The sequence below is a fragment of the Carlito syrichta genome, unplaced genomic scaffold (assembly GCF_000164805.1).
Source record: "Carlito syrichta isolate Samal-C Ts95f unplaced genomic scaffold, Tarsius_syrichta-2.0.1 Scaffold308652, whole genome shotgun sequence".
Lineage (NCBI taxonomy): Eukaryota > Metazoa > Chordata > Mammalia > Primates > Tarsiidae > Carlito > Carlito syrichta.
Window position 1 is genome coordinate 851,773 of NW_007252748.1, and position 21,830 is coordinate 873,602.

At 33.4% G+C, this 21,830-nt stretch overlaps 1 protein-coding gene across 2 annotated transcripts in view; it reads right to left on the bottom strand.

The window, feature by feature from the left end:
* Positions 1-21,830, bottom strand: part of ROCK2 (Rho associated coiled-coil containing protein kinase 2) — a 109,825-nt gene that overhangs the window by 33,819 nt on the left and 54,176 nt on the right. The window contains exons 4-14 of one of the 2 annotated variants that reach the window (XM_008065544.2): positions 18,656-18,916; positions 10,279-10,423; positions 7,671-7,809; positions 5,454-5,545; positions 4,507-4,666; positions 2,946-3,006; positions 2,319-2,330; positions 1,129-1,208; positions 915-963; positions 201-336; positions 17-108 (exon numbers count right to left, since the gene is read on the bottom strand). In XM_008065544.2, coding sequence (XP_008063735.2) covers positions 17-108; positions 201-336; positions 915-963; positions 1,129-1,208; positions 2,319-2,330; positions 2,946-3,006; positions 4,507-4,666; positions 5,454-5,545; positions 7,671-7,809; positions 10,279-10,423; positions 18,656-18,916 — 1,227 coding nt within the window. Of the gene's footprint in view, positions 1-16; positions 109-200; positions 337-914; positions 964-1,128; positions 1,209-2,318; positions 2,331-2,945; positions 3,007-4,506; positions 4,667-5,453; positions 5,546-7,670; positions 7,810-10,278; positions 10,424-17,211; positions 17,657-18,655; positions 18,917-21,830 lie in introns of those variants that run through there. The other variant, XM_021716266.1, reaches the window with a different exon arrangement.

Consider the following 21,830-nt stretch of genomic DNA (forward strand, 5'->3'; position numbering starts at 1 on the left):
ATTGAGATCAACCTACTTGTCTCTGGAGTTGATTCACTTTCTCAGTAGATATTTGAGAGTTTTGATTTCTTTTTTTCAAATCTTCAAGTTGATCTTTTAAGCTGTTAACTAAGATAAAAAACATTTCAGTGGCAAGCTAAACACAACATACATACACACAAGTTTTTCTTGATAAGGATTTAATATTCTATATTACAAACCATCATTTTCCAAATTTCGTTTCTTGTCTGCTTCATGATCAGCTTTCCGCTGATATTCTGCATTTTTGTGCTGAAGAAGTGCCTTTTCTCTTTCTAATTGTCTTAATGCTGATTCTGCATTTTTCCTTAAGGTAATCTGAAACAATGCTTAAAGTTATTATCAAAAAAGTATGTATAAAACTTCAATCAAAACAAAAAAATACTTCAGCTATTCCAAAAAGATAAAAAAAGAACTCAAAAAAGCCACCCATTTTTGTTGTTGTTAAAACTATGCTTTCCATGTTTGCAAAACAGCATACTGCTATTAAATAATCAAGACCATTAATATTTTGGTTACTGTTAAAAGTCAAATTTTCTATAACTTTCCATCACTATGGAACCATCTAAAATGTTATGAAATTTTTAAAAAGAACAAAACAAACAGGTACTTTCTGTTTTAAAACATATCAGTAACCACAATACAAATGCAATTTTTTAACCTGAAATACCTACACATGCTAAATTAACACAAGTTTGCAAAAACATAAAAAAATGAATCCTATACTTAACATAATTACCCTATAATTTTAGTCCAGCCCACCAATGCTACAAGGTAGGTTTTACTATATATTTAGATATGTATTTACTAAGGCATTAAGAAAGAACTCTACAGGTAAGTCAGACAGTAAAGATTTTTATCAATAAAATATTAATAAAAGAGTAGAACAACGTTACCTCTTCCTCTAGTTCCTTTGCTGTTTTCTCTAGGCGAGTATTAACAGATCTAAAGAATTTTAAAAAGAAACATTAAATAACTTTCCCAATTTATAATAAAAATAGTCTATAAATCTAAAAATAATTATAGAAATACTTAGTAGCGCTCCTTTTTTAGTAAAATGTTTAAATGCAAATTCTGCAATATAATGTTTTAATTATCTACAAAACATACTTGCACTTCTGTTCTAGTTCCTCTTTGGCCTGTATCTCATTGCTAAGGTGTTCTTCTAATGTATATAGTTTTTTCTGAATCTGCCAAAAAACAAGAAACTATAATTATAAATTTTAGTCATATTTAAAGATGAGAGGCTTAAAGAAAACAGTGATACACTTATCTTGTCTTTCTACTTAATATAATGTCCTTTACAATGGTACAGTATTTGTACCTTTGTAACATGACTTTAACTAAATAAGGGAAAAACACCACTCCACCATCTCTTGCTTTCTTGCCATCACAGTACACACGTATGTATGAACACTTACGTAAATATGCATGAGAGAAGCTCTAACTTTATAAATAAAGAATACCATTTCTGATATCTTTCACTGTTCTTTTATAAATTATTTTCTTGAAAATATTGTCACTATTTGTGCTAATAAGATAAAGATAAAAGGTCTACATCTGAAACAAATATTCAGAATATCCAACTGAATATGCTCAAACATATATCACTGCTCTTAAATAAGAATATGATTTCTTTTTTTAAAGGATTTTAACTTTCTGAGTTCCTGTAGTGCCTTAGATATAATGTCAGGTAATTTATAAACATTGTCTCATTAATCCTAACAAAACCCTAAAAAGATGGTACTATTATATTACTTGATAAAAAAACTGAAAACCAAAAAGGGTGAATATCCAGGCCAAGACAACTTAGTGAATGAGCGGTAGTGCTGAGAGTCAGTGCAGCTCTAACAGACTCCAATGCCAACGTTCTTTCCATTATTCTTTCGGGCGATTAGGGTCTCCATGGTATTAAATATTTCATACATCTTAAGCAAAACTCTATTTTTCCATAAGAATTCATACAGGTTCATGAACTAGTTAAGTTTAACTGCTTTTGGCTGCTTCTGCTTTAAGTATAATTGAGCACACTAGTTATCACATGCTAACCAGAAGTTCTTACTGCCAGTCATATATATAGTCTTAGTAAATAAAAACAAGAAAATCATATAATATATATTTTAAACAACAGATCTGTAAGAACAATAATAAAAGGATACTTGGTTAAAAACAAGATTGGGAACTTCTCTTTTGGGTAGATGTGGCACTCCAAATTCTAGGTGGGATATGACTATATTAAAACTTTGCTAGAATGATGAGTTTTTCTCAGTTTGTCAATATATTTGACAGCATCCACATACCTCTTCACTTTCCTATTTAAAACAAAAAACACAGAAAACATTAAAATGCTTGTTATGCTTTGTAAAATTCTGAAAACACAAATCATAACAAAATTATCCAACCTTCTTTTTTAGTTTTCATAAGTTTGAAGAAAAAATGCTTAGCATTATCATGCTACATGTATATGCATGTATGATTTAGCTTTGTATGCACATACAAATCACAAAAGTCAAAAAATATTATAAGTTTGACAAACAAAATTATCCTACATATAAACTCATTCCTAAATACTCAGAATTTGTATCTCATCCCTACTTCTGTGCCTTATAACTTAGTTCTGTGCTTGCTCACAGAACTGACATTATAAAATTTTCTAACTAGTATTATAGCTGTTTATAAGCCTATGCCATCGTTTTTGCCACTCAACTAAACCTAAGCCCACAAATAATTTATCTTTTTACTAGCCATCATATCCTGAATAACAATACTATTCACAGAAGTTAACCATTTCAATGTTATGCTAAACAGCATTGTACAAGAAATGCCACTCTCATGATTTTGAAGTAGCATCAAATTAAAACATTAGTATTACTGAAATATCTGAACATGAGACTAAAATAACTATAGTAGCAAAAATTTATACATACTTCATTTTTCCTTGATTGTATTGAATCGTTTTCTCTACAAGATGGAGAGTCACTTAATAACCTAGACAGAAGGAAGGAGAAAACAAATTCTTTTGTATTTCATTTTAATCCATTTTGTTTTATTAACCAAATTATTCTCAGAATTAAATATAGGACAAAAAGATTTTCTTTCCATTTCAAAATAATATTTTCCCCTCTAGACATTTACACCATTTTCAATAATTTAAAATGCTAAACTTTTCTTGCCTCTCCCTATTATGAATGATGGAGTCTTCAATTTTGTTGGGACTGGACTCACTAAGTGGAACAATACTCCCCTCCTCTTTACCTTTTTTTTATAACTATGTTATTCTTTTTCTACTTCATCTTCTAGGAAAAAAAAATCTCTCCTTTTCAAGGGTAATAACTCTTTTATCTCCAGGTCTTAACATGTAAATTATCACTAAATGTCAACTTCTCTCTCTCAATTGGGTTTATCTCTACTTCCTATAAACATGCTAGGGTTTCTACTGGTACTGATATGTTCATTTTGGTCAGTACTATTACAGTTTTTAGAGCCTTCTTACTAGAGTAATCAACTCATCCTGGTCTGCCTTGGATTTTCCTGGTTTAAGCATGAAAGTCCCAGGTCACTCCCTACAAAAGCTCTTAGTACTGGGCAAACTGTAATGGTTGATCACTTTGATCACTACAGACATGTCTATATCAAAACTTTGTCAAATATATGTCTCTCAAATATCTCTAATGTCTCAGTCAACTATTTAACAGTTTTTGGTGGCTCCTCATTACCAGTCAAATGTCCCTTAGCAGAGCACCCAAAAATCATCTGTTGCATTATTCTTCCTCTAAACTCCAATTCCAATATTTTCCGTCTCATGTTCAATACTCACTTCAGTCAGTATTTACTGAATGACCTTGTGCCACCCTCTGTGCTACATCAGAGATTATAGGCAAGAAAATCACAATCTCATCAAGTCCTCCAAACAGTCATAATGCCCTATGTTTGAGCTCTATCTACTAGATTATACTACTCTGCTCCCAATGTATGCTTATATTCCAAGTTTTTGCTTCCACTATTCACCTCTCAATTTTCCCCTAGCCTCCCCACATCTTGGCCACCTCAAAACCTTATTCCTTATTGTTAGACTTGGCTGAAATGCCACCTCTTTCCTGAGGTCTTATCTGACTTCTCCTACCCAAATGACTTTTATTTTCCTTTGAAACTTTTCAAATTCACTTGACATCTTTCTTAAGGCAATTCTCATATTTTACTCTTCTTTATGACTGTGTAATTTTCATATATCCTTCACGAGATGACAAACTCCTTCAGAAGCAGGTATTTATACTTACTCTATATTCCCAAAAGAATACAGAACAGTATCTTGCAATCATTTGTAAATGAATATCATATAACACTCAGAATTAAAATAAAGTAAAATTCAAAATAATTCTTCTGATAGTCCTTTTGAAAAAACAAATGAACAATTTATCTTCTAAAAATCAGACATCATCTTACAGCTAGACTCCAAAACCAATAAGATTTAACAAGTAAATCACATACAAATTTTCTCTGTAGTAGGTAAATCCTATGAAAGGCAACTGATTTCCCACAAAAGCTTTAGGAATTGGGAAGGTTTCTACATCTCCTTTGTCATCTTCAATGTCATCAAAGTTGCTGCTGTCTATGTCACTGCTGAGTTCAGGCACTACAGGGGCTGCCGCTATTAAAAGAAAAGAAATGTATTATTTCATTCATAACCCAAATGTAAGATATAAGCCATCCCTGATTTGTCTTATTATTGACATGTTATTAAATATTTATTACTTAATAACAATATTATGATTTACATACAAATTTAACAACACCTCTTCCATTTTATCATTTCATAGAACTAAAGTTTTGTAAGTAATTTATTACTATATTGGATCGGTTTTAAATATAGGTCAATCAATTAAACAAAGAAAGTAATATGCTACTTTAGGTGTTAAAAGTTACAAGCAGCAATAACTTGCACATAATTCTTCAGAATTCTCTATTTTCAGCAATCTTTAAAGAGAAATATTTTTTGTCCTTAAAATGAATCAATGTTATATATACACAGAATAAAAATAAAGTACTATGCTTACCCTAGTATTTACCAAAGTATGGTCTCCACAAATAATTAATTGCTCATTTACCAATTCAAACACATTGAAATTAAAGGATTACATTCCCCTCATTCTAAAAATTGTTAAGATCTACAAACCTTAACTTGGCAAATTAAAGAATGTATAATGTTTATTACAAAAGTAATGAGAAATATTCCTGATAGATACATATTAGTTTGCTAAGATACTGAGGAAACTATTAATTTAAATATTGCCACACAGCAAATTTGAAATGAAATCTCTCAATTTAAAAATGAGTCAGCATTAAATATATCAGACATGCTTGTTATTTCAAAAAAGTAATCAATTTATGAGATTTAAAATGTGATGGAATGGAAATATTTAGCTTTATTGACTTACTCTCTCTTATGTTATCCCAATGCCATTGATCATTCTTAAAGAAAGGATGTTGTTTGATTTCTTCTACCCCATTTCTCCCAAGTCGTACCTCCCTAAACAATGCAGTTAAAGATTGTGTTATAAAAAATAAATTATAAAAAATAAAATATTAACTCTCATCTCAACAGTGCAACCAAAATAAAGATCACAAGTAAATCTGAGATATTTTACTAAAAGTTTCAGCTTAAATGTCAAAAATAAGCAATCCCAATTTGCAGTATGTGATCTCTCTAGATAGATTAAAAAGACTGTGATGCACAATAAATGTCATGGAAAGTGAAATATGTTTCAATCTAGAGTTTGCATCAAATTAAAGCACTCGAGACTATTAATTTTAAAAATACACCTGTATGTGCCCAAACCACATGACTCACTAACTTCAGGAAATAAACAAATGTAGGTCTAACTTTTGGCACAGAAGAGTTATTTGAAAACTTTCTAAAGAAATATGTTTAAAATCTCTTCCCTTCCAAAAAGAACTTGTATATTATGTTTGGAGTTATCCATATTGACTCTGATAAAGTCTATTTCTATGTTTATATTAAAGTTACTGTGAATACAAGAAAAATGTTACTAAGAATTTCATTCTCTGACCTTCAAGTCTTCAACGAAGACTTCCTGAAAATAGAGAGCATCTGTTGTATACATGCCCTAGAGCTATGTTTGACACAAATGGAAAACGTGCAGACTTTAAAGGGAAGTGCTTCTAGCCACATTTATAGCATTAACCTATTTCGAAATATCTATTCTCCATGTATAATCATTCCATAGACTTCACTCTCCCATAACTTGCAAAAGTAAGTATTCTTTCATGAATAGTATTCCTTTCATTAATGTTTGGTGTACCCTGTTTTATAATGTATCATCCAGCACAAATTATGATCATCACCACCAATCCCATTTAGTTCCCACATCAAATTTTACAGGCTAAGTTCTTCTTCTTCTACTCTATCTTCTAGAAGAAGACATCTTTCCTTCTTTTCCAAGATAAAACATCTTAATCTCCAGGACTTAATATATAACTTGTCATTTCTATTTTACTTTGAGTTTATCAACATTGACAGTTCATTAACCATATAAGTTTTATTCTACAAATAATTGATAAATATATAAAATAATTAACTTCACTGAGGGGGGGAAACTTTTATTGCCTTTGAGAGACAAAAATGTATAATACTTAGTTTGATGAGAGGAACACAATTATTGTTAATGGAAATACACATTGCTGTAACTTCTCTGGGGGTCAATTTTATGACATCACTCAATTGTAAAATATGTATCCAAGAATTCCACCTTTAAGATTCTATCCTATAAAAAAGTATGCAAAGGTGAATGTATGAGGGTAGGCTCTTAAGTAATGCTTGTAACAGCAACAGTCAGGTATGCTGAGGAATCATAGCATATTTATTAGAACTAGAAATGCCCTTATTTATCTAATTTGAGCCCACTGATTTTATGAGTGGGTAAAATTACTTCCCCCCAGAAAGTAAAATAAGTTCCCCAAGATAAGAAAGCTGGTGAATAAAAGTTTGGGTTGGGTCCCTCTTGTATGTCCTTTAGTCCTTTGACAAGATGATTCCTATCACAAACATAAAATGAGATATTAGGAAAAAAATGAATAGTGAGACTAAAGGAGGAAAACCAAATAGTACTGTAGCTTCTCTTATTGGGGGCAGGTTTTCACACCTTTGTTCATGTATTTTGTTTTTAAAAATACAGAATTTCTGGAACAGACTTGCTCATATTCAAATGCAAATAAAAAAGGATTGGGAAGGAAGCACACCAAGTAAAACATCAATAGTTTTTAAAAATTATAGCTTGTTAAGTCCTCTCAAAAGCTGTATAATAAAGAAAAATATGGATTAACCACCTTAGAGGAAACAATATAAATAATACAAAGTTTATTTCTCTCAAAAGGATTATTTTGACAAGTTGTTTTTTGTTTTTGGACATGAGGCTTCAGGTTGGAGTTATGTTACACCTGGGTTGCACACACGAAATGATGAGGCAGCCCAACACCAGGTTTAGCAGTGGAGAAGGCCAACCCAGACTTAAATGTAAGTCAGATAATGAGAAAAAGAGGTGGATTTCACATGTAGACAAGTTAGGTATACCTTTTTACGTCTACAAATTTAAACATAAAAGGGCTTTTCTACAAAGAAATTCAGAGCACATTACCTGTCTGTTAAGAAGGCACAGATGAGATTCTTCGCATGTTTAGAAATTTCTGCATCTTCAGGGAAACACAGTGAATTTTTATGATCCATAATTTTGCTATATGTTCCTACAAGTGAGTCTGCATAAAATGGGGTATCCCCTAAAATTTCAAAAAAGAAGATATTACGTGTAATAAAGAATACAAATTAAACACTCTTCATCTAATATTTAAATATGTTAAGTTTAAATTTGTCACATGCATGGAAGAATGAATGGTCTATGGGCCAGAAGTACCAGTCAAAACAAACTAACATAAACAAAAAATATGTTTAAATTTTAACCACATCTCAATCCCTTAAAAGCAAAATAAAATCAGTGTTAACTCCAGAATTTGTTGTTTTTTAAATATAGGAAAGGAAATGATTTACTGAATAGTTAAAGACAAAAATTCTTAAGTGGGGTCAGATCAGCCAGAATTCTTTAATGCTTGAGCTAGATTGGCATTTTGCAATTACTCTCTAGAGCTATATTATACAAGTGTCACTAGCCATAGGTGGCAATATAAAGTTAAAGTGAAATTAAATAAAATGAAAAATGCAGTTCCCTAGTTATACTAGCCATACTTTAAGAGCTCGATGTTGCTGGTGGCTACCACATTGAACAGCATAAATATAAATCATTTCCCATCATGATAGACTAGACAGGGCTACTTCAAGAGTAAGGAAGCTCCACTATTTTATACAGGAGAAAGCCAGGTTCATAGGGATAGAAAGTGACTTGCCTAAGATGACAAACAGCTAGAGTTGACAAAGGGCAGAAATGGTCTCCCAATGCAGTGTTCCAACTAATGACTGTGATAAAGAGGCACTAAAACAAGCGTCAAGATAGAAAAAGCTAAAGGTACCATTTTGGTCCACACTCATCTTAAGCCACGAAGGTTACAAGGCCCTGCCAGTGTATCTAAACTACAAGTAACTTGGATAGACTTTCCCAAATCAGCCAGTACAAAACTTCAAAAGGGTCATTCAAGTTTTTATTTTTTGCTTGTTTTCAAAGGGTGGTGGAGGAGAATAATATTCAAGATTATTCTAGTGCCATTTTTAACTGCAATAGAATCTTTAGTACAGTACTAACCAACCTGAGTAAACACCACAGCAGTCTCAGAATACTGCAATTCACTGCCATTTGAACTCTGAGTTGAAAACAGTAGCAGGAAATTACTTATTTTTTATAAATTTTATTTATTATTATTATTTTTTAGAGATGGGGTCTCACTATGTTGCCCAGGCTGGCCCCAAACTCCTGGGCTCAAGCAATCCTCCTGGCCTTTGCTACCTGAGTAGTTGAGACTACATGTATGAGCCACCTTACCTGGCAGTAGAATGGAATTTAAATGGCCTCTTCAAATGAGCCAAATTACTTTCTCCAAAATACCTTATTTTCTAAATCCCTACAAGGAAAATCTGGGCAAATAAGATTACATATACTACTTTCAAAAGATTATAAGACACAACCTAATACATCATCAAATCAGACCAGAGGTAGGATAATATACAGCTACTTGACCTGGATCATGTAGTGTTCAAACAGATTCACAACAAAGACAAAGGCCCAAAACAAAGTAGATCATAGTATGACATGTACCTAAGCACAATGATCAATACTACATACACAGGATGATTATCAAGAAGGCAATTTATGCCACAAAAATGTTCCATTGTAATTATTATTTAAATCTGAAATTTACCAAAGGTTTCTGATTTTTTAGCAGTAATTATATTATTATACAGATTTTACACTACCAATTTCTTTTAGGGTCATCTTCTAGAAAATAAATTTCTGTAACACCAAAAGTATTTTTTCAGCTCTAAAGTCATTCTATACTATGGTATTAGCCTCATTACAGTTGCCTTGAAAAGTGGATTTAGCTACATTTTCTCCCCTTGTCCCCAAGCCACTGATTCAGTCACTGGCTTCCTTAGCCAGAAGGCATTTTTGAGACCCTAGTACTTAAGAATGAGAAACCTTAAGTATTTAAACCTATGATGTAAAAAAAGTTCTGAAATATTTTAGGCTTTTAAATTTTGATCTGGTCAAAATACATCTATCCCTGAGTTTTCTAAAACTGAAATATTATAAAATATATTTATTTTGATAAGCAGATGGCCAATAACTATACTTATAATTCATTTTACTGGAATTACAAGCATACATACATACAGGTAGAAAATACAAGAAAAAACTGTATAGTTTACAAAATTAATTATATAACAATTACATAAACTAACAAGTAATTTTAGTTCACTATTACTACAGGGGCAAATATTACCAGTCTTATATTTAAAAATGTATAACTAACATGACTGATAAGAAAATCTTAGAATAGAGGCCCACTGAAGCTGTAAACTTGCTTCTTTTCCTAATATTTTCTTAATTCAAAAAGATCTACTGGAGAAATATTTCCTAGTAACAAACTTTCAATTCTTTTTATCTTCTACTTAGTTTCCAGAAATTCTAATTCTTCCCTAGAACACAAGTAATTAATTTTCTTATATTCTCAAATTGTTGACTGAACTAAAGTATTATAAAAAGGGTTTAGGAAAAAGAACAAGTTAAAATATTTACTTACCCACTAGCATCTCAAAAAGGAAAACACCTACAGACCACCAATCACATTCTCGTCCATAATAACCATCACCTCCTTGTGATTTCAGAACCTCAGGTGATATATAATCAGGTGTTCCAACTGCTGTATCACAATGCACCATGCCTGTCTGGGTAAATAATAGAGATAAAGAAAAATATCAGTGTAAACACACATATATAAATTCAACTAATCCACTTATTGATAGATATACAATGACTACACAGTGCTACCAACAGAACTTCATTGCTTTGAGATACCGAAAATAAATATATTATGAAATGCATTAAAATGTTTGGCTCATGGGAGATCAGAAATAATTTCAACTCTAAAATACAGGCAAGTTCATCAATGAAAGAAAGGTGGTAAATTCCATGGAGAGTCCATGCAAACTAAGAACTTTTGTTTCTGTGTCTTATTTCTTACACTATGAAGTAGATATAAGAAACGTGCAAGCCGGGCTCGGTGGCTCAGCCTGTAATCCCAGCGCTTTGGGAGGCTGAGGTGAGTGGATTGCCCGAGCCCGCGGGTTCGAGACCCGCCTGGGCAACTTGGCGAGACCTTATCTCTACAATAAATCAAAAATGAGCCGGGCGTAGTAGCGCGTGCCTGTAGTTCCAGCTACTTGGAAGGCTGAGGCAGAAGGATCGCTGGAGCCCAGCAGGTTGAGGCTGCGGTGGCTGGGAGCGGCCACTGCACTCCAGTCTGGGCGACAGAGTGAGACTCCAACTCAAAAAAAAAAAAAAGAAGAAAAGTGCAAAATGTGGTCTTAAAGCACCCGCCCTGGGGAAAAGAATCATTAGAAAAAGAAAGCGTTCATATTTCCAAAAAGACTGGAGCAATTAAGATGACAAAGAGTCCTAGTTTGGAGGCTGAATAAAAAATTGTTCTTATATTATCAAGAAAAAAATGAAGAAATAGACCAAATGTTTACATTAAAAGATCTTAAAAGTTTGAAAGCTACACTTCCAAGCTATATATTTAGATATATGCAGCTGTGGCATCAATATATTTGGCAAGATGATCAAATAAACAACCAGAAAACACTACTTATCTGTGTTTCGTTTCAGTAGGTAATAAGATAATCCCTATCTGATGTCCTTTCAACAAGGATAATAATCATTACAGGGGTGTGTGTGTGCACATACATGTATAAGTGTGCATGTAGCAAAATTAAATCACTATAGAAGTACAATGGGAAGTAACATTCTTTCACCTTCAGCTCTGTCCAACTTTCAATGATTTTACAAATTAATTTAAATGCCCTTTAATTCCTACCTGCCCAGTAAAGAATGTGCTACCCATATTCCTCCCAAGGAAGTTATACAAACTACCAGATTAGTATTACTATATATTACCAAAGTATTATGACCACTTTGGACAAAGGAAATTCATTGTATTTTATTTATTTATTTTGAATAGAGATGGGGTCTTGCCATGTTGGCCAGGCTAGTCTCAAATTCCTAGGCTCAAGCAATCCTCCTGTCTCAGGCTCCCAAAGTGCTGGGATTACAGGTGTGAGCCACTATGCTTGGCCTCACTGTGTTTTATAAGTATAATTTATGTAAATGCTTTTATTTGAGTGCTATAAAACATGTTAAGCATGGGAAGTTAATTTCAAAAGACAATCTTTTCATTCATTCTAAAATTAGCAGAAATAACTCAATGATTTTATTTTCCCAAGTATACAGCAAATAGAGAACAGAAGTCATTTTAGTTTGAATAGAGATTTTAAAAATAAATTTTGTGGCAATAATTGAGCAAACTATGGGAGTAATACTTTGTGTGGATTACTACAAAGGATAAATGATGAACAAGACAATGCATGACATCAAAAGGCAGGGTTTGCGATAATTTTTATCATGGACTATGCTAATATCTTTGTAAACTTCTATTGGGGGAAAAACTGAAAGACTTTTTCAGGTAAAGAAAACCGTCTCATTTCACATATATCCACAGAAATGAGACTTTTAAAAAATAGATCACGTGAGACTTAAGAATTACTGAAATCACTTTAGTAGACACACATACATACACACGCGTGCGCTCGTGTGCACGCACACACACATAACCAAAAGAAAAATTATTTAGCATTCAGAGAAAAGGGCACGAGAAGAAAAGATCGGCGATTGAGCTTAGTGGCTGAGCCCACAGATTTGAGACCAGCCCAGGCATGTTGGCGAGACCTCATCTGGCAATAAATCAAAAAATTAGCTGGGTTTGGTAGCACACGCCTGTAGTTCCAGCTACTTGGAAGGATCGCTAGAACCCAGCAGGTCAACACTGGGGTGGCCGTGAGGTTGGCACTGCTCTCCAATCTGGGTGACAGAGTGAAACTCCAACTCAAAAAAAAAAAAAAGAAAGAAAGAAAAAAAGAAAAAGAAAAGATTGGCATAAAGTTAGGCTGTTAGGCTGTAAAGGATTGGCAAGTTAGGCTTTACAGTGAAATCCAAACCAATTAAATACAAAGTTCCACACAATTAAGGTTGGAAAACTAAACTGTCTACCAGTTTGAAAATCTAACTGCATAATAAATACTCTGGTAGGACTAAAGAGTTTCATAGGTGCAAAACTGTATGTATATACTTTACTAATTGCTAAGTTGTGTAAATAATATTGTGCTTTTAGAAAATGAAAGTTCCAACTTTATAGTCAAAAATCATTTTTCTGACTAACTTATTGGAATTTTTTAAAAATAAGTATCTAAAAACATTAAAGATAATCAAAAACTATCTCATGGGGAAGTTCTCAAATTATATGAATATAGAATCTACATTTATGACAAACCTCTGATCCTGTTTAGAAGACATATGGAAAGGATAAATCAGAAACTAAAGACACAGGTTTACCAACAGGAGGTGGGTGGGAAAAGGATAGGAAGAGAGTAACGGGAAAAGGCAGTAGGAGTAGGAGCAAGAGATACTTCTCGTAACATATATCCAAAAAATAAACAATTAAAATCAACCAGGAGGCTGGAGTAACTCTAAATGGAGTACAAAAAGTAAGAAATGAATCTGTTTTTGTAAATAAATAACATAATCATACTGAAGGGGAAAGAAAAGTAAAATAACTTGGAAAACAATATCTTAACAGGATATTATAAGACTCACTAAAAACAAAATGAAGTGTACAAAAATAATAATTTTATTTAGCAAATAAAATTTAGTTAGCAAATGCTTGTCAGAGAAGTAAGAAATGGCAATTTTGAAATAATTGCATGCGTATACTAGGATTAAACAAGTAAATAAATATGTCCTAGATAATGAGAGCCTGGTTTCTCAATGTTCACAAAAGAAATTACAAAAAAGAAAGGAGGAAAACTAGAATGAGTCCTGTGGTGTTTAGTATGAACTCATACTTTCTAATATACTATATATACAGACAGATACAAAATTAAATATAAACATATGTGTGCATGTGGTTAAGTACATATAGCATATACAATCTATACCTCCTAACTGTCTGCTGACAGGGCCTAGAAGTAATGACACTTCAGAAGCAATGAACACATTGGAATCCAATTATTGATTTCTAAATACTATTTTTTAATAAAAAGAATCAGAGCTTCTTGGAGAAGTGGCTGATTCCAGGGCTAAGGCAGAAAATATAAGTCTTGACGATCTTGTAATGTCAAAAAATAAGACAATGCTCCAAAAGGAGGGCATGTTGAAAGGACATGGGGGCCAACATAAGGAGCCTTCACAAGATAGCAAATTTGGAACTGAGTTTTAAAATATGAGTAGAAATTTTTCAGGAAACTATTAAACAGTATATATGTAGGCCAAGAATCACAAAATATCACAATGCAAAAAGAACTTCATGTAGCTCAAGACTTCTGAGTCATAAGGTACTGTTAAATGATAAAGACTATGGCAACAAAACTGGCCGGGGTCGTATCAGCATAAGAGGCTTCATGGGACAAGCTAAAGGCTTTGAACTTTATTCATATCAAAATCTATTGAAGAGTATTTAAGCCAGAGAGCAAGATAATCAGGTATGCATTTTCAAAAGGTTTCTCAAATTATTTTATTTTCAATGTATCATATTAAATGTATATTTGCTAAATATATTTAATGTTTTGTTACTGACAAAATAGCAAAAATGGTGAGAATTTACTAAAAATTCAAAATTGGTCAATGATAAATCTTGGCGTTGATCTAAGAAACTACTAAAATGCTTCCTATGAAGATGGAAAAGAAACACTGTAAATGGAATTTTTAATTATCAGAAGCACTAAAAGCTTCCTGCTGCAAGGGTAGGAGGTTTTTCAGTCTATTTTAAATATTAAAAATTAGCACTTGTTCATTCTTTTCAGAGTCAGACCCCTTGCCCCATAAGAGTTCTTAACTAGTGCAGGTCCTGCTGCTTCTTGTGTTCTACCTTAAAAAAAAAAAACTAGTCCAACTGGTTATAGAATCCTTTTTCTGTCTGCAATGCTGCAGCGCCCACAGCCACACAAAGCTGGACTATTCCAGTTATTCCCGCAGGGTATCAATTATTTTCATTAGGACTCTCATTGCAAAGTTTCATAGCTTTTACTGGTCTATGACTATTGTTCCCATAAACTTGTTCTTTGTAATATAAGATTTTACAGAAAATAAGGCTTTTCAGAAACACAAGTTTCTGAACACCTGTATTTTTAAAATTGATGTCATGTATAGAAGGGTTAAAAACATTAACAATTTACCAGTTAGCTTTTTAAAAACTATAACTCAATTTAATCAAATGGTATACACTAGAATATTAATAAATGACATTTTATCCTATCTTCAGGTAATTTAACACACAATGTGTCATAAAAGGTTGCTGTTGAAATGCACAACAAAGAGTAAACCCAACACATCTAACTGATGTGAGTGATTTTACATACAGGTAGCTCTCAGCTGTCATCGAGACACATCTAGATATAACTATACTACAGTATGACTCTCTCACATCCAGATGAAGATTTTTTTTGAGCTAGTAACAGCAATAATATCCAGATATTAAGAAATTTGTGTAACTCATAATTTATTAATGACAGAATTTGAAGAGATACTATTACTCTTAATTGTGATAGTAACAAATGATCTTAGGCTTAAGTTGTATTTTATTTTTGCTTTAAGCCATGGCATGATATTTTCTAGGAAGCCAGGATAGCTGAAAAATGATTTGAGTATCTATGTCTATATTATAGATAAAGGGCTAGCAAATATTTTCTGTAAAAGCCAGACTGTAAGTATTTTGGCTTCATGAACCACACAGGGTCTCTGTCACATATTTTTCTTCTTTTTTTGAACAACCTTTTAAAAAATGTAAAAATCAGGACAGGCATGGTGGCTCAAGCCTGTAATCCCAGTTCTTTGGGAGGCCAAGGTGAGAGGACTGCCTGAGTCTAGGGATTCAATATCAGCCTGGGCAACTTGGTGAGACCTTGTCTCTGTAATAAATCAAAAAATTAGCTGGGCATGGTGGCATGCGCCTGTAGTTCTGGCTACTTGGGAGGCTGAAGCGGAAGGATCACCTGAGCCCAGTAGGTTGAGGTTGCAGTGGCCATGAGCATGCCACTACACTCCAGCCTGGGTGACAGACTGGGTGACTACGACTCAAAATAAATAAGAAAAAATAAAAAATGTAAAAATCATTTTTAGCACATAAGCCGTATAACAACCACAGAACAGGCCAAATTAGATCCTTGTGTTCTAGTTTGCCAATCCCTTCTACAGATGAATGAGATGAAGTTGTGAATATTTCTAATTGCTTTGGTATACTAACAATAACCAGACAAAGGCAAACAAAGTGATAAACCTGAAACTTGCAATAATATTATTCAGAGTAACAACTAATATAAAATTATAAATCTAGATACTATAGTTTTTAATAAAAAACTCCTTTGTTCTTCAACATTATATAATCACTCACATTATTAGTACTACTTGAAAAACGGAGGTTTGGGGTAAAACAAGAAACACTTTTAAAGTTCAGTGTTTTTAAAAATCAAAATGGAAGTTTGCTATTCAAAGACATAGATGGGTAGCAGACTGGAAGATGACATCAGCAATATCTATGCAATCACTTCCTAGGTTATATTTAAAAAATCCCTGTATATCAATGAGAAGCCAATTTAAGAGTCAGAAGAATTACATAGATAATTCACAAAAGAGAAATGACAAATATATGAAAAGAGATTTGTCATCAATTTTTAAGATACTACTTTAAACCAATGTAATGGTAACACTTAGAGAACTGAATAATAAGGGTGAGAACATGGTGAGACAAGATCTCTCAAGCACCACCGGTAAGAGGTTATAAACATTTATAGCCATTCTGGAGATCTATGTAGCCTGTGATATAGTAGTTTTACTTCTAAGATAATACTTAACGAAATCCTTGTCAGGATACACATGGAACATGTACAAAGATGTTGAAGACAGTATTGTTGGTAGCAGTATGGAGGTGACCTAGAAATCCAACACCAGGTAAATAATAAGGTAAATTGATAGATACTATGAAATACTAAGCAGGGGAAAGGAGCAAGGAACTAATTTACATTTATCAGGAATAGATATGAAAACAATATTGAGTAACAAAATAAACAAATGACATCTATGATACTACATTTTTCATACAAACTAAGAATATATATGTACACTACACAAATACACTGCAAAAACATATAATAAACACTCTATTCACTGACTATCAGGTAAAGACAGAATGAGACAAAAACTAAAAGGAGGAAAATACAAAATGAAAACAAGATGAAGCTTTTGTGTAGACTACTATGACAACAAAACTGCAAGCCAAGATGTATAATTAACTCAAGTATCCATACCTGAATTTTAAAACAGTAAACAAAACTACATAGGTCATATTCTATTTTGCCTTGTAAAGAGACAACATAAAATATTTCAATAGCTGAGTTCAGTATTTGCTTACATGCGTAACAATTATTTTGTAAGTACCATATTCCATCCTGTTCCCTATATTCTCTTACTCTATTTTTCTTTCCTTAGCTACCCTCACCCTCCCTAAAAACATGTAGTATGATTCACTTCTCTAATTTTTGTTTCATGAAAATCAGAATATATTTATGGACGTGCAACACATGAACATCATACATTGTGTACATCAGACATAAAAAAGTTCAAAATTCTACTGGGATATTATTTCAAACTTTATTTTCATTAGAGATAACTTTCACTGTTAATCATTTCATACTACATCATGCTAAATGCCACAAGAGGGAGCTTTAGGCACAATAAAAAACTTCACCCATTAAAAACTGATTAACAGTTTTAGAACATAGTAACAGATCCTATCAATAAAACCAAAACCATAAAAGGATGTTAAGTATTAGTTGGGTAGACTAAGTAGACAAAAAAGTATAAGATAGCCTATCAAGTGTAGCACAAATTCTGAATAGGTGAAGAAGATATTATGACACTAGAAGAATGATCAGTCAGGTCACAATTACCAGGGAGAACTTTAAAGATGAGGTAAAATCAGAACTGAGCTTGGAAGAACTCTAAAGGCAAAATGATCAATAAAAGTGAATGTCATACTGGTGACATGAATAAGGGGTAAAGAGAAAAAAATTATCATAATTCAAAACAAATGTCTTGATTAAGTAATTAAGAAATAGATTAGCTATATAAGCATCCTGGAAAGTTTTAAAAAACACAAAAAATGAAATAGTTTGCTGTCAATCTATATTAACATTTACAAGTCACTTCCTAGATCAAACAGATGAATATAAAGGAAATAAAACACGATTCCTACTGATCAGGAATTACAACATGCTTACAGAGAAAGGGCAAAACATAAGTTTTGCCACCAAAATGAATCAATATCATAATTAGCCATGAGGCTGGTTAATGCCACAGAACCTATTAATCATAATATGAGCTGTTCAATAGGCAAAACATCATAACAGATGATGCCCCCAAATTTATTCTATATGGTTGATGCAAAGGGGTCAGGTAAGAGGTGGTAACATAAATTTTTTTCCTTACCTTAACTCTTTTCTTCAAGGAAAAAGCAGAAATAACAATGAGAGTACAAATGTACCTTAATTTAGATTTTGTATCTTACTTCTTCACCTAGATCATTATACCTATGAACCAGTTTTGATTGGTAGCAAATGGCTGTCAACACTTCACGAGGAAGACAACTAAGTTAGCTGAGTTTTAAATTTCTCTTGGTATTTTACTCTATAGCTGCATGAATAATTAGTAATGTTTCAGTTTAGTTTTTACCTTATTTGAGTTGTTACATGGTTACAAAAAATAAATTTATCTTCGTTCTATGAAGGCCTTGTTTGAGGTATTTCATTTATTTTTGTTCCTCAAAAAACTAGTATTTTTAAAATGTGCTTACTTACTTCATCCATCTTCATACATGTGCCAAAATCTGCTAATTTTAGATGTCCATGTTTATCCAAGAGCATGTTGTCAGGCTTCACATCTCTGTGTATTAAACCCATGGAGTGTATTGCATCCAGAGCAAGAACAACTTCAGCAGTATAAAATTTGGCCCATTTTTCAGGCACATCATAATTACTCATAAGGTTTACAAGGTCTCCACCAGGCATGTACTCCATTACCATGTACAGATACCTATCATCTTGAAAGGCATAAAAGAGCTGGAAAACAAAAGGGAAAGGAAACATTTTTTAAAAACAAAAATCAAAATCATAAACAAAACAAAAATAAAAATTATTACTACTTTTGAAAGAGACAGACTATTTTATAACCAAGACAAAAGTTAACGTTTTTGAGATCTTTTTTTTAGACTTGTACATGTGTAATGGGAAAAGAGTACCAGATAAAATTTTTATATGGGTACCTTATTTAAGCATAAATAAATATTTTCCCTCTTGGAGAATACAATACAAGAGGAACTATTTAAACAGAAACATTAAAAAAAAAGAAACAATAAAAATGAAGAACATAAAAGGTGAAAGAATGACAGAAGAATTCACTATAGGTAAAAAAAAACAGCTTTCTGAAAACTAAACAAACTATTGCACATAACCCACATAGAAGAAAAGAGCTGAGGAGGTAGGAACAGCTTAGAAAAATCTAAATGATACCAGATTCAATGCATACAAGAGAGAACAGCCCAACACCAATGAAAAGAACAAGTGACTGGCAGTCATATTCGGAACAGGGTTAATTAACTCTTTTCTCCCCTTCCCTATCATCTTGCTCATGATGAGCAGTAAGAAACACTGTTACCTGTACCCAGACTGTAGCAGTAGCATTAGGACCAGATAAATAAGACAGCAACTTAGGTAGCTACTTGCCCCCAGAAGAAACAGAAAACACAAAGTCAGAATAAAAGTCCATCAGACAATATGTCTCACCTCTCCTGGAGGCAAGCAATGCAAACACAAAAGGCTTCTACAGGCAAACAAGGAAAAGATAGGAAAAAACTAAGAATCAACATTTGAGAAAAGCAACATCATGAAACAGAGGAAAAGCAATTTGAGAACAAAATAATACTCAAGGAAATGTTTAACAGGATAAACTGAGAACAGCTTTAAGTATGCAAAATCAATACCCTCAAAAGGGTACTAGATATGACTTCAATTAAACAGTAGACTGATATGGGGGGGGGAAACCCCTGAAGCCTAAGAATTAAATATATGACTGACAATAGAAGAACATATGACATAGTTAGAAAACTGAGGAAATGAATTTTTTCTGGGAAGGAAAGTAAGATATGAAATATAAAGCAAGGTAAGAAAAAGTATAACATCTATTTAAAAGCAGTTCTAGCTGGGCTCGGTGGCTCAGTCTGTAATCCCGCGCCTTGGGAGGCTGAGGTGAGTGGATTGCCTGAGCCCACGGGTTCAAGACCCGCCTGGGCAACTTGGCGAGACCTCATCTCTACAATAAATTAAAAAATCAGCTGGGCGTGGTAGCGTGCGCCTGTAGTTCCAGCTACTTGGAAGGCTGAGGCAGAAGGATCACCGGAGCCCAGCAGGTCGAGGCTGTGGTGGCTGGGAGCGGCCATTGCACTCCAGTCTGGGTGACAGAGTGAGACTCCAACTCAAAAAAAAAAAAAAAAAAGCAGTTCTAGAAAGAACATAGACTACAAAATAAGGCACAAATAAAATTTTTTTAGAAATTAATAAAGTTCAAAAGCTAAGATCAAGAAAATCTCTAAATGAAATAGAGACTTTAGATAGTGCAAAACTTTCAGGAACCCAAGAGAAAAATTTTAAGTTTCCAAAAAGACGCCTTATATACAAAAATATAAAATCATATTGACAACAATCCTCTCAGTCAACATACTGAATACAAAAGACAACATACCTATATCTTCAAAGTCCTGAAGGAAAACAATTTTGATTCTAGAATATGGTAGACTAGTATACAAATGAGATGGCAAAATGAAATTTTTGCAAAAATTGTTCAAAAATAAAGTTTGACAAAATGAAGAATAAATCCAAGTAAGAGTGTTATGTGGGACATAAGAAAAGGGAATACCTAATGCTGAATTGTACCCCACAACTTTAAAATAAAAATAAAAAATTTTAAAAAGGGAATAAAGAATCTGGAAAAGCTTGTTAAATATAACAAACTGGCACAAACTTACTAATGTGATAGTTAGGCCCAAAAGCACAATAATCTAAAAGTGAAAGGCAGTGGGATGCAGGGAAGGAATGAGAGAAAGGCATTATAAAGCTGTTTAACAAATTGGGAAAATGTGTGTGTGTGTCTGTCAGTGTATAGTGGGTTTAACTCTATTAAAGGACAGATGTAAATAAATGGAGAGACACCTCAATTTCATGGATTGGTAGAGTCAATATTATTAAAATGGCAACTCACCCCAAATTGATTAAAACAGAGGGTGCCAAAAAAAGTATACTCATTTTTTTTTTTTAATTTTTGAGTTGGAGTCTCACTCTGTTGTCAAGGCTGGAGTGCAGTGGCATGTTCATGGCCACGCCAGCATCAACCTGCTGGGCTCCAGGGATCCTTCTGTCTCAGCCTTCCAAGTAGCCAGAACTACAGGAGCACACTACCATGCCCAGTCAATTTTTAAATTTAATGTAGAGATGAGGTCTCGCCAAGTTGCCCAGGCTGTTCTCTAAGTGCTGGGATTACAGTATACTCATTTTAAGAAAAAAGAAAACTGTATTAAAACTGTAATACTCAGCCAGGTTCAGTGGCTCAGGCCTGTAATCCTGCGCTTTGGGAGGCTGAGGTGAGTGAATTGCCCGAGTCCGCGGGTTCGAGACCCACCTGGGCAACTTGGTGAGACCTCATCTCTATAATAAATCAAAAATTAGCCAGGCGTGGTAGCACGCACCTGTAGTTCCCTGGAAGGCTGAGGCAGAAGGATCGCCAGAACCCAGCAGGTCGAGGCTGCGGTGGCTGGGAGCCACCACTGCACTCCAGTCTGGGTGACAGAGTGAAACTCCAACTCAAAACAAAAAAAACAGAAAAAGCCAGGCTCAGTGGCTCAGCCTGTAATTCGTGCCTTTGGGAGGCTGAGGTGAGTGGATTGCCTGAGCCCATGGGTTCGAGACCCGCCTGGGCAGCGAG